This window comes from Ascaphus truei, chromosome 8 (assembly GCF_040206685.1).
Source record: "Ascaphus truei isolate aAscTru1 chromosome 8, aAscTru1.hap1, whole genome shotgun sequence".
In the NCBI taxonomy this organism is placed as follows: Eukaryota; Metazoa; Chordata; class Amphibia; order Anura; family Ascaphidae; genus Ascaphus; species Ascaphus truei.
This window is the reverse complement of record NC_134490.1, coordinates 32,118,765-32,133,747: the sequence shown is the minus strand read 5'-3', so window position 1 is coordinate 32,133,747 and position 14,983 is coordinate 32,118,765. Positions and strand designations below refer to the sequence as shown.

Genomic DNA, 14,983 nt, shown 5'->3' with positions numbered 1-14,983 from the left:
GTGGTGCGGTGAATGGGCGAGGTGAGCGCGTGTGGTACGGTGAATGGGCGAGGTGCGCGTGTGGTGCGGTGAATGGGCGAGGTGTGCGTGTGGTGCGGGGAATGGGCGAGGTGAGCGTGTGGTGCGGTGAATGGGCGAGGTGCGCGTGTGGTACGGTGAATGGGCGAGGTGCGCGTGTGGTACGGTGAATGGGCGAGGTGCGCGTGTGGTGCGGTGAATGGGCGAGGTGCGCGTGTGGTGCGGTGAATGAGCGAGGTGCGCGGTGAATGGGCGAGGTGTGCGCGTGTGGTGCGGTGAATGGGTGAGGTCGGTGAATGGGCGAGGTGCGCGTGTGGTGCGGTGAATGGGTGAGGTGCGCGTGTGGTGCGGTGAATGGGCGAGGTGAGCGCGTGTGGTGTGGTGAATGGGCGAGGTGAGCGCGTGTGGTGCGGTGAATGGGCGAGGTGAGCGCGTGTGGTGCGCTGAATGGGCGAGGTGAGCGCGTGTGGTGCAGTGAATGGGCGAGGTGAGCGCGTGTGGTGCGGTGAATGGGCGAGGTGCGTGTGGCAAGGTGTGCGCGAGGTGCGAGCGTGTGGCGAGGTGAATGTGCGCGCGTGTGACGAGGTGTGCGCACGCACAAAATATTAGGCAGAAACACCACAATTGTGGCCCTTGGAGAAGATGGGAAAGAAAACTGTGAGGCTTGGACACCAGTGGCTATTTAGAGACACACACTGCTTTACAGCACAGCTTTTATTCAATATAACCATCTTGTCCATACGCTTAGCGGACCAGTCCATACGCTTAGCGGACCAGAACATCTCATCTCCGCGCGGTACATCAGAGAAATCAAGATCTGCAGCGGACATAATATTTAGGGTAACAATAATAAAAAAAAAAAAAAAACACCTTTTGCACTATTCCTTCATCACAATCTTTAATTCTCCATTACTAGGTTTGAAACACTGTGTCCGGGCAGAGTCTGTTCCGCTGGGACGGGGGTTCCTGTTCCTATGGGGTTCCTGTTCCTTTTAATCTCTCCTGGGCTAAAGAGGGGTAACTGCCGCATCAGTAAATCCAAGTGCTTTATTATCAACAGCGGCAGTTAACCCTTTCTGCACATTTTCTTTTGCAGTGCTTGATGAAGGGAGCCGATCCCGAAAGACGGGAATGAGGCGGCCATTTCTTAGCCCAGCTCTTTCTAAATACCCGATTAAAAAAATAAATAAAAAAAAAACGATAATTCACAGGCTTGCCTCAAACTGGGTTGAATAACTGGAAAGAGGCATTTTAAAATACGGGTGGGTTTTTGGCAGAGTTGGTGTTAGACGGGAATAGCGCCTGGTAATATACATCCCAAACCTGCACCGTTATATAGCCGGGAGAAGTCGTGCCCCTCCGTTACACTGACGGAATCCATCCAACTGCAGTCTTCAAGGGCCACCAGCAGGTCAGGTTTTCAGGATATCCCTGCTTCAGCACAGGTGGCTCAGTCTGTTACACACTCCTTTCCCCAAGAGCCCAGGTTTTATATTTGAATGTGACCGCGATTAAGGGCTAAAGGAGCAGTGCCACTTCTGTGAAAGCACTCGCCCATTTAAGTCTTTCCCAGCACCAAAGCAAACTTCGGATGCAAGAGGACAAAGCCGCAGGCCATTGACAGTCCAGCTAATTCTTTCATTTCCCAAGACCTCTAAATGGGCCACAGCTCCCATCACTTATTGTAATGAAGAAATGCAATTAACCCTGTATTATTTCCGGAACCAAATGGTTTAATTAACCCCTTCAGTGTTCTACAGCAAGGTGCCGGCCACTCTGTCGGCAACGGGTTTAATAAATTAATTTAGAAGAGGTGGGCGGATAAGCGATTGAGAACGCAGCGAGTGCATTATTTCTGCAAAGTGCACCTTTAATCCCAGGGAAGGGGGAGCAATTGGGCAGCAAAGGGGTTAATTTATGCGTCAAAAACGCACAAGGGACTGTCATGGAATTTGGCCAAATGTCCAGCACCCCCAAGTAGGAGCCAAGCATCCCATAAAGAGACAGCCTCACTGGAACAAGGTGATTGAGCAGCAAATGAGGACATGTGACACAGTCTAATTGCCCCTTCCGCTGCGGGGTCAGGGGGAGGCAGCTCTGCGGTTGTACTGCACGCGGTATCTGGTCACAGTCATGCCGTGGACATCGGAGCTCTCCCACATCGTCTTGCAGGGCACCATCTCCTCGTCTTCCTCCCCCGTCAGCCAGTCCCGCACAAAATCAGCCGCCCGGCTGCTGACGTTTTCCTCCAGCCAGCGGCTGTGCCAGGCCGAGAACCTCTGGTGGTGCTTTAGGAAAACCAGCGGCTGTGACTGGAGGGGGGAAACAGGGGAGAGGGACAGGCGGGAGAGGGACAGGCGGGAAAGGAGGAGGGACAGGGATGGGGAAAATCAGTTTGCATTTAGACATTTTTGTAATTTCGTTCTACTTTTGGAAATGTTCTTTAATATGTAAAAAATGAAAACAAATGAAAGAAAACTAAAATACAGTTCTTTAAAAAGTGAAAAAATGAAAGAAAAAAAAAAGTTTAAACAAATGTATGCAAGTACAGTATATATTTTTGGTACATGTTTCTTAAAAGTGCAAAACGAAATGTAAATAAAAGCCAAAAAAACGGTGCCCCACCCCCTCTCTTTTGTGTGTTGGAATTATTTCTCTCATCGGCAATTTAATAACACTCATCTTTACCTTGAAAATGAATACCAGGAGCTCACATTTGAGCGCACTTAGAAGGCCGTGATTAGAACTTAACATTTAACCATAGCAATTAAGTTGAAATAACATCACTCAACACAAAACATAACGACCAAAAATAAAACCGGAGCAGACAGGCAGTGAACTAAATAAGGTGCAGGGCGGATAGTGACCTTGTTGGGAGGGGACCATTAATCCCATACAGATTCATTTAAAAGAATCTATAGAACTCCTAGATGAGAGGGTACTGTAAGATTAAAAGCAAGGTACTGTGGGATTGTGTGACTATGGCCTCAGATTGTAAGAGACTAGGTCTTTGTTTTCTATGCTAGCCCTGCCTGCCAGCCCCTGTGCTAGTGCCCCTCCCCCTTACCCAAAATCCAGCAACAAATGACCCGCGAAGGCATTTGACGCGTGTTGCCATGGTGACGCGTCACATGACCCGGCGGCATCATTTGACGCTGCGCTGCCACGCGATCCCTCGGCATTTAATTTAAATGCCTTTGGGAAGACTGCGGTACCTCTGCAACCACCCGCGCCCCCTGAAAAATCTCGTGCCCCCTACTTTGCGCACCCGTGGACTAGGTAAGTGATCAAGCTTTGAAAGGGAATAGTTATTCATATTTCCCTGCAAGTGTACTTCAAAAGTGATTGAGAAGCATTCAACGCCTGAGAAAGAGCAAAGCATGATAAAAAGAATAAGTGATGTAGTATTTAGCAAGGAGATGATGTCACAGAGAGACTAGATAAGGTCCGCTTGACCTCCCAGTTTAGCAATCGGCAGGGAAGGTCTTTCCTCATAAATATGCAAGTTGTCTGCAGCCTGAATGGTTTGAAATGCACTCTCTAATCATTGGTCATTTTCTCACTCTTGAATACAGGCATACCCCACATTAACGTACGCAATGGGACCAGAGCATGTATGTAAAGCGAAAATGTACTTAAAGTGAAGCACTACCCTTTTTCCACTTATTAATGCATGTACTGTACTGCAATCGTCATATACGTGCATAAGTGATGTAAATAACGCATGTGTAACAGGCTCTATAGTCTCCCCGCTTGTGCACAGCTTCGGTACAGGTAGGAAGCCGGTATTGCTGTTCAGGACGTGCTGACAGGCGCATGCGTGAGCTGTCGTTTGCCTATTGGGCGACTTGTACTTACTCGCGAGTGTACTTAAAGTGAGTGTCCTTAAAGCGGGGTATGCCTGTACTGACCTCGTTCTGCCCTACTGCGGTAGATCTATCCCATGAGCACTACTCTATTCGTCCTATATTGCTTATATAGCCTTATTTTAAGGTTGCAGACCTCTTCTCTGCGTTTTCCCCTGTCTCCTTCCTACTGGGACATCATGCCTGATACGCGTTTCACTCCTCTACGACGCTTCGTCAGGGAAAACCAACATTTTTAATGACAGCCTTCCAAGTGAACTCTTGGTGCAGGAGGGTTCTCTTTTGCACACCTTTTTCTAATTGTGTTCACTTCACAATAGTTCAGTGATGTACCTGGTCCTTTTTGTAATAGTTTATGAAAGGGCATAGACAATTCATTCAGAATAAAGTACGAGTTGAGCAGTTCTATCCCTCCCTTGCACATATTTGTTTCAATTTTGTACACACATTTTTGGATCAAAATTAAAATGAGTCTTATTCACAGAAACAGCGTTTGACTGCAGATAAGAACCAGTCTGGCCATTCTCCTATCTGCTGCAAGACCACAAACACTATTAAATCCTTTGCTGTCCTTCATATTTAGGATTTAGCCTTATGTCGATCCCAAGCATTTTTACATTTCATTACTGCTGGGGTGGCCAACTCCAGTCCTCAAGGGTCACAGACAGGTCATGGTTTCAGGATATTCCTTCTTCAGCACAGGTGGTTCAATCAAAGACCTGTGCTGAAGCAGAGATATCCAAAAAACCTGACGTGTCTGTGGCCCTTAAGGCTGGAGTTGGCCACTTCTGCCTTCCTGTATTGGTCTCTACCACACTTTTGCTGGGTGGCTGTTACATGAATCCACCAGCCTTTCTGCCTGTGTCGCATTTTCCCTGATCCTCCCACCCTCGGCACAAAAACCTCTCGTTCCAAACACTTCCCAGTCTCTAAAATGTGTTTGGACGTACCTCTTTCGCTCTATGCAGCGCTCCACAACGGTACATGTAATCTTCCGAGTTCACAATGAACAGCATCTTGTGGCTATTGACCCTGAAGCGACAGTCCATGTTGCTTGCGCTCTCCACCCCCATCAGCCTCTTCCACGAGGTCTTCACCTCGTCTTTCATGGCTCGCATCTTCCTGCACTGCCACCTGCGGAAGCTCCGGACGTTCCTGCAGGGCAGAGAGTGGACGGACGGGGCAATCAGCAAGGACGGACAAGAGGAAGATGGACACGACCGCTCCCTGCAAACTTCCAGTTACGCTTGGCAAGTATTGAATGCACGCCATGTTCCAACGCCATACTCAACCCTGCAATGCTGTATTGATCAGGCATACAGCAGCCGACAGGATGGCACACACCTTTGCAAAGGCGGACACGTTTGATTTGGGCAAAAGGAACCATAAACTTCAGCCCAGCAGCTGGATTGGAGCGGGCGGCACAATTCATTGCCTGCTTTGGAAATAAGTGGAGAGCTCCACCGATCATCAGGGAGCGCACGGTTGGGCATAACAAAAACAAACAAGTCCCATAATAGTGATATTCAGAAATGTATTGTGATAATATTGATCACAAACAAACAAAAAAAAGATAAGATATTGATAGTTTTAATTCTGAATTTGAAAACATTTTCCATGATACATATAGGCCTTCTTTGTTTCCGACACTCAGTACAAACGAGTTGTTTTTTTTCAAAAGAAATTACATTTCAAATGAAAATGCCCAAATCTAGGCGGTGGTTGATTTCACAGGCTGGATTATGGAATTCGGCAAAGTGTGGAACATGTAAGGTTTCACAAATCCTTCCCACGGGGTCTTGGAACACACAATACCACTTTAAGCCCTTGAGAGCTGGAAGAGACTAACACGTTGCAAAGTGACGCATCGCAACTCCTCTCCAGCCTCACAAGGGGTTAAAGCAGAGTTACTTCGAGTGTAAGAGACAAACTGCGCACCCACCTCTGCAAGAACACCGGTTTCAATAAGAAGCCTTCGCTCAGGCTGTGCTGGGGCCCCTCCACATTCACGAACTGCTCCATATAATTAGCCAGGTGCTGGAAATAAGAGGATGCTGCAGTTTGTAAAAATGCAACCACTGCTTTTTATTCTGTAATATTAAACATGAGATTTAAGTTTTACACGCTGGAGATTATGGTAATAAAGTTACCAAATGGGAACTGCTTTCCAGTTTGATACTGGAAAAATCTGCAACAATGCATTTATTCACATAACTTTGGTGACATTTAAACTCCTGGTAGCCACTGTTCAGCATAACTGCCCCTAGGTTGCAGAGTTACCACATGTCGGGAAAGAAGGGTAAACGTGCAGGGTATTATTATAGGACTTATAACATCAGATTATCATTGAGCAGATAAGTGTCAGTGATTATGCAGTCTGATATAATTTATACCAAGGAGTTGAGATCTGTTCACTTAATATGCCTATTAATTTGGAATGTATTATCAATTACATTGAATTTTAGACGCCCACTGCTCAGTATATTAATATATATATAGGACTAATGCAAATGATGCTGCTACAAAACACACTGCTGCTTAATTCTCAGGCGTCAGTCTTCAGTACTTACAGGAATCATTTAGCTTCCTTCTGAAGTTTACTAAAAGCTGCAAAGTTGTTGCTACGGTGTGAAACCATGGCCCATAATCACTAAGCCAGGGGTGGCCAATTCCAGTCCTCAAGGACCAAAAACAAGCCAGGGTTTCAGGACATCCCTGCTTCAGCACAGGTGGCTAAATGAGTGGCTCAGTCGAAGATAGCAAATTGTGTTGAAGCAGGGATATCCCGAATACCTGGCCTGTTGGTGACCCTTGAGGCCTGGAGTTGGCCACCCCTTCACTAAGCAGTCTTCTGCCATAAGACACCATACGGCACAGTTAGACACCTTACAATTCAATCAGTAAGCGATCTTCCAGCACCAGAACACTGCTTGGTCAATGTGGACCTGTATGTGCCTCTCAGAGATCCCCCTGCAGGTGGCCCAGGGAATTACCGGTCCTACATAGAAGAGTGACGGGAGCCTATCCTCACCTGCACCTCTGTGGGGTCCTCACTCTGCACCTCTTCTGTGTCCAGCAGCTCGATGGTCATTATTACCTGGCCCTGTCTCTGCAGGAACATCATCTGCCGTGACAAAGTACAGGCAGTATTAAAGCGTTATATTGTACAGTAAATCCCATCTGGCTATGACCACAGTAGCACCATCACGGTTTTACAATCCTTTCAAATCAGGTTTAACCATGGATGTTCCTCTTAGTCTATGCAATTAGAATTCTAAGTTAATAAAGGATCGATCATATGTCTGATCCCTAATCAATGAGCTGTGAAGTCTATGTATCTCTATGTACATAAACGTGTGTGTAATAAATATATAGATATATCTATATATTTTTGGGTTTATGTGCCGGTTTTTCTACTGAATACACGCTGCTTTTTGTACCTTTGAGTGTGCTGTCTCCTTCTTGCCTCGTGATCTTGGGATCCTGGATCTACTCGGTAAGGAACCTATCTATATATATATAGATATATCTATCTTAGGACTAAAATCGCACACACAGATGTGCGTGTGCAAATAAACGCGCGTGCACATGGGATATGTACATACGCGTGTGTACATGCACGGCAAGTGAATAATTCTGCAGAAGCTGCACCACACGCAGGATTTTCAGGCCTTCTAACCAGTGGTACTTCCAGCCTGTAACACATGGCCCTCTGCAGTGTTGGGGGGATCCCTCACCTTGAAGCAATTATCATCTGCCATGCAGCGCTCTGCTTTCCACTGGTAGCTGGTCTCCTTGGCCGTGCGGACACACTGCGAGATTAGGTTGCCCCCGGCCGCTCCGCCCTTTTTCTCACTCAGGAACAGCTCCACCACTTTCAGGCAGATCTCATCGCTCACTAGATGATGCAGCTGGGAGCAACAGAAGCAAAACCACATAAGGGGGCGGCCCCAGTCACTTCTGCAACGCACGCCGAGGTGCGCTGTGCATTCAAGCCCCGCCCCCCCAGTCAGGCCGGTCCCAGTTCTTACCTTGTCGCGCACCTTTCCCCTGCGGTGCACGCCAGGTTTTCAGGAAGGCAGGGAAATTTAAGAGCAAAGTTTGCGACGGAGGCGTGGCCACGCCCCCTGCCGGAGGTTCAGCCAATGAGGGCGAACCAGCCGCGAGACGTCAAGGCCACGCCCCGCAAACCCACCGCCACGCCCCCTCCCGTCGCAAAGGTTCTCTCTCCCCTCAGACCGCAGATCGCGGTGTAGCGCTGTGCACGCGCCCCCCCCCCCCCCCCGCTGGGTGCGTGTGCCACAGTGCTGACTGGGGACTCAGCCTAAGCGTGTGACAGACGAGACGGGCCATCTGACACATTGTCTTCATTGCTCCTAGTTGCTGTAAACCAGGAATCCTCACATAATTCTCCAAAGTGGCCAGATCAGAAAACATTTAGGTGTAGGACCACACGCTTATTACAATGTTATTTTACATACATTTAAAGACTTAAAGCAGCAGTTCAAGCAATATCCTACATGTGTTTTTTTAATAAATCAGTTCTGTACTATGAGAAAATACTTGTAGCATTTAAAATTTACAAAAAAATGTTTTAAAGACATTTTTAATGTTTCTAATGTAGGAAGCATTTCCAAAGTGACAGCCCCCTTCCCCTTCTGATAGGCTCTGGCTCTTGAGACCCGTTCTCTCTCTAGCAGTGCACCAATTGTATATAGTAACTGCCCAGTCAATCATATTCCAGGACTACAATGCCCAGAATGCTGTGCAAGAACTGAATTAAATAACCCGGAGCAAGCGATCGATTACAGGAGAACAGAGCGATCTGCAGCTTAGCGAATCACTTGTCAGTGTGCAGATTGTATTGATGCACATATTGAATGGGGGAAAAGAAAAAAAATAATATTATATATATATATATATATATAATATATATATATATTTTATATATATATATTTTTTTAAATGGCAGCTTGAACTGCAGCTTTAAATCCTCTATTTCAACCTACATCAGGTAATGTGTCTGGGTATACACAAGTCCCTCCTCAAAAGACCTGTATAAAATCAAATTATCCTAAACTGATCTAAATACATGGAATAAATTAACCATCTCATGAGTAGGGAGAATTAATGTAATCAAAAAGAACATCTTAACAATAATATTATCCATGTTTCAAACCATCCCTATTATTCTACCTTTATCATAATCCAAGAATTTACAAGCCCACGTGAACAGATTCATTTGGTCCCAAACAGCCTTGAATACACAGCAGAACTTGGACCTGCACTAAGTAAGCAGGAAGCTTGGGCATCCCAGACTTCTAACTACATCTGCCAATGCTATTCTCCAGTCTGCTAAACTGGCGCGCAAATGACAAACACAAGCTGTGCGTTCAGATTGAAAAAAAAAGTATAATAAAACCGATCGATCTGGATACCTTTTACTGGACTGATAAAATAGACTGACCAGGCCTTTAGAAAGACCACCTTCTGATTCCAGATGTGGGGAGGGTGTGGGATGCCGGAGCTTGCAAATGTAACCTCACTTCCTTTCCTTCTCTATTGACCCCTATTCTGCATAACCCGTAACTTGCTGCAGGTGCTTCTCGGAGAGTTCAGCACATGGAGACACCGGAGTCAATAGGATATCAGATCTAATGTTCGTAGATCAACTTCAAACCAGCCACACTTTTAAAGGATAAATACCACTGGCCAGACAGTGAGCTGAGGCGTTACTCACAAATAAAACACTTTATGCACTCCCATAAAGCAGGGGTCTCAAACTCCGTCCTAAAGGGCCACAAGCAGGCCAGATTTTATGGATATCCCTGCTTCAGCACAGGTGGCTCAATCAGTGCTAAAGAAGGGCTATCCATAAAAGCTGGCCTGTTGGACTGAGTTTAAGACCCCAGCATAAAGCCGCCGGAGCCAAGGTAAGGAAAGTTACAGAGGCCTTCACCGCTCATTGCCCCACCCCCACCCCTCAGGAAGAGCGCGGGTCCTCTGTAACCGCCACACCCCCAGCCCAGAAAATCTCCCGCCCGCCCCGCAGTTTGCGCACCCCTGGTATATGGTACAGTATTCCAAACTCACCACTACAACTCAATATGCCACTTTGTACTACAATGTAATGACAACACACCATCACCGCAAAATGCTACCACTTGAGTCCAGACGCAAAGTACATTTTCCCTGTCTTGCCTTCCAATACTTTCTGGACTGTTCTTGGTCCCAAGGCTCAACAAAGTATCCGTCCGCTCCTCCTTCTCTTACCGTGCACCCCAAAACTGGAACAACCTACCAGAGACTCTCACATCCACCACCGGTTTAAGTTCTTTCAAAACTAAGGCTGTCTCACATTTTAATCTGGTCTGTGTTACATAAGCTTATAATATACATCTTCTCTAACTGTGCATGCAATGTACTGTATATAATGTATACCCTGCTCATTTATGTAACTGTATTTGTAACCATGTTTTATTTGTCATATTAACTATGCCCAGGACATATTGAAAACGAGAGGTAACTCTCAATGTATTACTTCCTGGTAAAACACTTTTATAAATAAACTAGCTGAGAGCCCCGGCGTTGCCCGGGATGTTTGTGGTGTGGGTGTGGCATTTGGGTGGGGAGTGGTCCACGCGGCCCATGTGCGGTGGTAGTGCTGCTGTGGCTGTACTGATGGTGATTGTATTGGTGTGCTGATTTGGGAGGGTTTGGTGCTGATGTGGGGGTGCGGATGTGGGTGTGCCGATGGGGGAGGTGCAAAGGTGGCGATGTGTGGGTGCTGATGGTGTTGATGGGGGCTGGGAATGGTGGGGAGCCGAGAATGCCAGTGTGCTGGGGGGGGCATGGGATACCGGTGTGCTGATGTGGTGGTGCTGGGGTGTGTGTGTGTATACATGTTTGTGTGTGTATACATTGTATGTGTGTGTGTGTATACATGTGTGTGTGTGTGTATGTGTACGTGTGTGTGTATACACGTGTGTGTGTATGTGTATACACGTGTGTGTGTATACACGTGTGTGTGTATACACATGTGTGTGTGTATACACGTGTGTGTGTGTGTGTGTGTGTGTGTATACACGTGTGTGTATACACGTGTGTGTATACACGTGTGTGTGTGTATACACATGTGTGTGTGTATACACGTGTGTGTATACATTGTGTGTATGTATATATTGTGTGTGTGTATACGTGTATACATGTTTTTGTGTGTGTATACATGTTTGTGTGTATACATTGTATGTGTGTGTGTGTGTATAAGTGTGTGTGTGTGTGTGTGTGTGTGTACATTTGTGTGTGTATACACGTGTGTGTGTGTGTGTGTGTATACGTGTGTGTGTGTGTGTGTGTGTGTGTGTATACATGTGTGTGTGTGTGTGTATACATGTGTGTGTGTGTATACATGTGTATGTGTGTATACATGTGTGTGTGTGTGTGTATACATGTGTGTGTATATACATGTGTGTGTATATACATGTGTGTGTGTACACATGTGTGTGTGTACACGTGTGTGTGTGTACACATGTGTGTGTGTGTGTACACATGTGTGTGTGTGTACACGTACACATGTGTGTGTGTGTGTACACATGTGTGTGTGTGTACACATGTGTGTGTGTACACATGTGTGTGTGTGTACATGTGTGTGTGTGTACACGTGTGTGTGTGTGTACACATGTGTGTGTATACACATGTGTGTGTGTATACACATGTGTGTGTGTATACACGTGTGTGTGTGTGTGTATACATGTGTGTGTGTGTATACATGTGTGTGTGTGTATACATTATGTGTATGTATACCTGTGTGTATACGTGTGTGAGTGTATACGTGTGTGTGTATGTGTACATGTGTGTGTGTGTATGTCTCCATGTGTGTGTGTGTATGTCTCCATGTGTGTGTGTACGTGTACATGTATGTGAGTATACGTGTACATGTGTGTGTGTGTGTACGTGTCTACGTGTACATGTGTGTGTACGTGTCTACGTGTACGTGTGTGTGTGTGTAAGTGTACATGTGTGTGTGTGTACGTGTACATGTGTGTGTGTGTACGTGTCTACGTGTACATGTGTGTGTGTGTGTCTACGTGTACATGTGTATGTGTCTACGTGTACGTTTGTGTGTGTCTACGTGCGTGTGTGTACGTGTGTGTGTGTGTGTGTACGTGTGTGTCTATGTGTGTGTGTGTCTACGTGTGTGTGTTTGTGTATACGTGTGTGTGTTTGTGTCTACGTGTGTGTGTTTGTGTATACGTGTGTGTATGTATACGTGTGTGTGTGTGTGTGTATACGTCTGTGTGTGTGTCTACGTCTGTGTGTGTGTCTACGTCTGTGTGTGTGTGTCTACGTGTGTGTGTGTGTGTCTATGTGTGTGTGTGTCTGTGTCCCTGTGTGTCCTTTGGCCCGTGACTCCGCCTCAGGGAAGGGGGGGGGGGGTGGGGGGGGAGGTGGTGGGAAGGGGGGGGGGGGTGGGGGGGAGGTGGTGGGGGGGAAGGGGAGGTGGGGGGGAGGTGGTGGGAAGGGGGGGGGGTGGGGGGGAGGTGGTGGGAAGGGGGGGGAGGTGGGGGGAAGGGGGGGGAGGTGGTGGGAAGGGGTGGGAAGGAGGGGGGTGGGGGGGGGGGGTGGGGGGGGTGGGGGGGGAGGTGGTGTATAGTTGGGAAGGGGGGTGGGGGAGGTGGGAAGGGGGGTGGAGGTGGTGAGGAGGTGGTGGGAGGTTGTAAGGGGGGAGTGAAGGGAAGGTGAAGGGGGGGGTGGAGTGGAGGTGAAGGGTGGGGGTGGAGGGGAGGTGAAGGGGGGGGTGTGGAGGGGAGGTGAAGGGGGGGGGGGGGTGGAGGGGAGGTGAAGGGGGGGGGGTGGAGGGGGGGGGGTGGAGGGGAGGTGAAGGGGGGGGGGTGGAGGGGAGGTGAAGGGGGGGGGGTGGAGGGGAGGTGAAGGGGGGGGTGGAGGGGGGGTGGAGGGGAGGTGAAGGGGGGGGTGGAGGGGAGGTGAAGGGGGGGGGGGTGGAGGGGAGGTGAAGGGGGGGGGGTGGAGGGGAGGTGAAGGGGGGGGTGGAGGGGAGGTGAAGGGGGGGGTGGAGGGGAGGTGAAGGGGGGTGGAGGGGAGGTGAAGGGGGGGGGGTGGAGGGGAGGTGAGGGGGGGGGGGTGGAGGTGAAGGGGAGGTGAAGGGGGGGGTGGAGGGGAGGTGAAGGGGGGGTGAAGGGGGGGTGGAGGGGTGAAGGGGAGGTGGGGGGTGAAGGGGAGGTGGGGGGGTGAAGGGGAGGTGGGGGGGTGAAGGGGAGGTGGGGGGGGGGGGGTGAAGGGGAGGTGGGGGGGGTGAAGGGGAGGTGGGGGGGGTGTGGAGGGGAGGTGAAGGGGGGTGGAGGGGAGGTGAAGGGGGGGTGGAGGTAGGTGGAAGGGAAGGGAAGTGGAGTGAGGGGAGGGTGAGGGGAGGTGAAGGGGGGTGAGGGGAGGTGAAGGGGGGTGAGGGGAGGTGAAGGCCGCTCCCTCACCCGTCCGGCCGCTCACTCACCCGTCCGGCAGCTCCCTCACCCGTCCGGCCGCTCCCACGTGGATCTGAGGCGGGAGGCAGCTTGTTGTGGCCGCTCCCCCGCTGTGTCCCGGGCACTCGCTCCTCCGCTGACTGTAGCGGCGCCGGGTGGGGGGGGGGGGGGGGGGGGGGGTTGAAAGCGCGGGAGACACGGGGAGAGGAGGAGTTGCGCGCGGGTGTGGAGGCTGATTTCGGGAGGAAGAGGCGGAGGCTCCGGCGGGTATGTGAGGCCCCCCCCCCGGGTTATACATGGTGCTAATGTACACCCCCCCCCTACTGTGTGTGTGTGTGTGTGTGTGTGTGTGTGTCCCTGTGTGTGTGTGTGTGTGTGTCCCTGTGTGTGTCCGTGTGTGTGTGTGTGTGTGTCCCTGTGTGTGTGTTTGTGTCCCTGTGTGTCCTTTGGGCCGTCACTCCGCCTCAGGCCAATGAGAGGTGTGCGGGGGCGGCCCAAGGGACCAATGAGATTTCCCCTAGGGACACCGGACATCCAGCAGGCAGGCAGGCTGGCATGCATGCATGCAGGCAGGCATACAGTGCTTTCACTAATATAGTATAAGATATAAATAAACCCGCCAATCTGAACAAGCTCCTCAACCCTACCATATGCATCTCTTCAAGACTTCAGCTGTCTCACATTTTAATCTGGTCAGTTACATATGCCCATAATCGGTCCATTAAATGTCTGTAAATTCAACGTATAACCTCTGTTCAATTAATGTAACCATGTATTGGCATAACTATGTGCCCAGGACATGCTTGAAAAGGAGAGGTAACTATTATTTCCAGGCAAAACATTGTATTAATAAACAAAAAAATAAAAAAAATCACCCAACTAGCCTGGCATGACACTCTACAATTACATGGAGACGTTATTTATTTTATGATGGTTAGTGTAATCATTTTCAATTTACTATGAGTTCCCAAAAACATTAGAAACGCACAAAAAAGCTACATACTAAAATCACACCACACGTCTCCTATGGGACCGGATTAAATTAAAAGGAAACCTAAACGCCTAAATAAAACATGATGCCCCTACTCAAACCAGGCTATGAGGGGCAATTGCAGATGGTGGGAAAGAGGAGAAAGAGAGAGTTAGAGATTTACTCAAGAAGAAGTCCATAAAACCAGTCTTACACCTTAAAGAAGTAAGGTAACCAGATCAACACAGAACTATACCGCTGTCTACAATTTAGCCACTGCACGTTATCACATTTCACAAAAAACATATCCCATTGTAACACATTCTTTGGAATAATATGTAGGTCATCTCCACTGAGTAAATGCCTTATTTCCCCTATAAATTAGACATTGGGAGAGAGACTTAAACGAGACTCTCCACCCCCAGGACTGGGACTACACATGGGGCGTAACAGCCTCGATATCCATCAGCTCAGCCATAAAAGAGAACTATAAAGTACTCTACCGATAGTACATGAACAAAATGTACACCCAGACTTACCCCAGATGTTTTGGGGGATGTGACCAGTGGGGCACAATGGAGCACATATGTTGGAGCTGCCCCGTTATCTCCAGTTTATGGCAGGAGGTATCCCAGCTGATTAACAGGTGT

General features: G+C 48.6%; 1 protein-coding gene across 4 annotated transcripts in view; it reads right to left on the bottom strand.

The window, feature by feature from the left end:
- Positions 1-717: 717 nt before the first annotated feature.
- Positions 718-14,983, bottom strand: part of SIN3B (SIN3 transcription regulator family member B) — a 44,509-nt gene continuing 30,243 nt past the window's right edge. For all 4 annotated transcript variants that reach the window (XM_075611218.1, XM_075611219.1, XM_075611220.1 and 1 more), the window contains exons 16-20: positions 7,622-7,795; positions 6,916-7,008; positions 5,827-5,921; positions 4,835-5,039; positions 718-2,330 (exon numbers count right to left, since the gene is read on the bottom strand). In XM_075611218.1, coding sequence (XP_075467333.1) covers positions 2,100-2,330; positions 4,835-5,039; positions 5,827-5,921; positions 6,916-7,008; positions 7,622-7,795 — 798 coding nt within the window. In that variant the 3' untranslated portion in view covers positions 718-2,099. The remainder of the gene's footprint in view (positions 2,331-4,834; positions 5,040-5,826; positions 5,922-6,915; positions 7,009-7,621; positions 7,796-14,983) is intronic.